We start from the raw sequence: 2,127 nt of genomic DNA on the forward strand, positions 1-2,127 counted from the left end.
TACTGTGGCTGAGGCTTCTAGGTTTCCACACTTGCCATACATTCCCATGATGGCAGCGGCTAGCTCTACCTCGTCGCCAAGCTCTACAACACAAGCATGGATCAGTTTGCTCTTGAGAAAGAACTTTGAGTTTGAACAAACCTTAAGCATCGCTAGCAACGTAATCTTGTCCGGTAGAAAACCTTGGAGCTGCATCTGCTGGAACAAGTTGATAGCTTCTTCGTAGTGTGCATAATGTACGTAGGCTCCGATGATAGTGTTCCAGGAAATTAGATCCTTGCGAATTTCTGCAAACACTCGGACTGCCTCTTCCAAGCTCCCACACCTCGCGTACATGTTCATGACAGCGTTCATGAGGCTGGCGAGGCCCCCGAGTCCCAGTTCTCGAGCGTGAGAATGGACCATCCTGCCCACGGCGAGGAAACAAGAGCGATCCAAGGCGTCAACAATCGTCAGCAGAGTCACTCTATCCGGCTTGATTCCCTCCAGCTGCATGAGTCCGAAGTACTGCATCGTCGTAGCACTGTGTCCTTGCTTCGTGCTCGCAGCCATCCTTCGTGTCCACAAGACAACGCTGTCGTGGTGAGGAGCATAGTTGAACAGCACGTCCAGATTCTGGCCCTTGGAGTAGAGGCTAAAGATTGCTGCTTCCACCCGGACGTCTGCATGGAATCCTTTCTCGATAGCCTGCTCGTGAAGAACCCGGCCCTGTTCCAAATCCCCGAGACCACTGCAAGCGTTGAGAGCCTTGACAAAGCTCGACCTGTCCGGCACCACGTCCATCTCCTGAAAGAGCCTCAGCACTTCTGAGTAGTCAAACCTCCGCATATAAACGTCCATCATCGCATTCCAAGTTCTCACGTCCTTGGCGAGAACACCCTCAAAAACCTGTCGCGCATGGCCAAAATCCGGAAGCATTGAGACGAGAGCAGTCCCAACGATGGTCTCGCTGTCCCGGCCAGTCTCCACGGCGATGGAGTGGAGTAAGCGAGAGGCTCGGCCTCGATCTTCCAGATTCCCGCAAACGCTGATCACCGTCGCGAGAGTGGGACTATCCGGAGGAACTCCTTCCAGCAGCATGGTGTGAAAAACCGAGAAAGCCGAGTGGAAGTGGAATTCTCGAGCGAGAGCGCCTATCATGCTGGTCCATGGAACCGGGCCGCGGTTGGGCATTTTGTAGAAGGAGCGCTGGGCCTCGTCGGGGCGACCACAGGCGAGATACATGACCACAAGCCTGTTTCCAAGGAACACGTTAGAATCCAGCGCGAGGTTGGAGATGCGAGCATGAACCAGCAGACCTTGGTGGAGATCCTTGCTCGCGGCGCAGGCATCCAGGAGCTGCGCATAGTCGTCGGGCGATATTTCGGCCCGCCTCTCGACAGACGATCCATGATGAAATTCAGTGCTGTGGGCAGCATTGGAGAAATCTTGTCCCGGAGATCGATTCCTCAAGGATAGGATTCCTGAGAATCGAGACTTACTGCGCAGCATTCGCTAGCTCATCGCCGCCCTCCCTCCAAATGCCGGATCGACTTGAAAATGCCGCTCCGCATAAACCCTAACGTAGGGTTTACCACGTGTCACGCTTGAATTTGGCCACGTAGAGAAGATATTCCCATCGCATATTTTTCTCCTCCTCCGCTGTTCTTGGGCTTTTTCGTCGTCGCAAGGGCTACATCGTTCGTTCGCGGGGCGGAGGTAAAAGCCGCAGCTTTTAGGTCTTCGTTCGCTCGATTGATTGCTACATTCTTTCGCAGAATCTCCGATAATCTGTCCATGGCGTCGCTAGCTGCCGCCGTCGTGCCATCGCTCGTCGCGTCCTCGTCCAGGCCCCAAATCTGCCACGCTCTCCTCGCCACTGGGCGACAATTCCTCAGGCAGCGCTCGTCCGCGCTCCAGGCATCGCCATCCCTGTACAGTAGAAGCTCCGTCTATGGGGCGACCATCTCCAGGGCGCCATCGCGGAGCCTCGCCACAGCCGCGGCGGTCGGCACCACCACCACAAAGCCGAGCATCGCGGTCGGGGAGAGGATTCCCGATGGAGAGCTCTCCTACTTCGACGAGAGCGGCGCCATCCAGAGCATCAAGGTGTCGGACCTGACGAGCAAGAAGAAGGTGGTGATCTTC

At 55.7% G+C, this 2,127-nt stretch overlaps 3 protein-coding genes across 3 annotated transcripts in view; 1 reads left to right on the forward strand and 2 right to left on the reverse strand.

The window, feature by feature from the left end:
• LOC9661414 (pentatricopeptide repeat-containing protein At4g33170) overlaps positions 1 to 48 on the reverse strand; it is a 1,967-nt gene extending 1,919 nt beyond the window's left edge. Inside the window, exon 1 of the mRNA XM_024662629.1 lies at positions 4 to 48. Within this exon, the coding sequence (XP_024518397.1) occupies positions 4 to 48 (45 nt within the window). The remainder of the gene's footprint in view (positions 1 to 3) is intronic.
• Positions 10 to 1,516, reverse strand: LOC112341818 (pentatricopeptide repeat-containing protein At2g34400-like). Its single transcript, XM_024662601.1, has 2 exons — positions 142 to 1,516; positions 10 to 83 (listed from the first exon to the last, which is right to left on the reverse strand). The coding sequence occupies exons 1-2, from the start codon at positions 1,489 to 1,491 to the stop codon at positions 66 to 68; spliced, it is 1,368 nt and encodes a 455-aa protein (XP_024518369.1). The 5' UTR covers positions 1,492 to 1,516; the 3' UTR covers positions 10 to 65.
• A 54-nt stretch (positions 1,517 to 1,570) lies between these two features.
• The window catches only part of LOC9661415 (peroxiredoxin-2E-1, chloroplastic), a 1,418-nt gene continuing 861 nt past the window's right edge, over positions 1,571 to 2,127 (forward strand). The window contains exons 1-2 of the mRNA XM_002988743.2: positions 1,571 to 1,698; positions 1,758 to 2,127. Of these exons, the coding sequence (XP_002988789.2) occupies positions 1,777 to 2,127 (351 nt within the window). The 5' untranslated portion in view covers positions 1,571 to 1,698; positions 1,758 to 1,776. The remainder of the gene's footprint in view (positions 1,699 to 1,757) is intronic.

This window comes from Selaginella moellendorffii, unplaced genomic scaffold, assembly GCF_000143415.4.
Source record: "Selaginella moellendorffii unplaced genomic scaffold, v1.0 SELMOscaffold_91, whole genome shotgun sequence".
In the NCBI taxonomy this organism is placed as follows: Eukaryota; Viridiplantae; Streptophyta; class Lycopodiopsida; order Selaginellales; family Selaginellaceae; genus Selaginella; species Selaginella moellendorffii.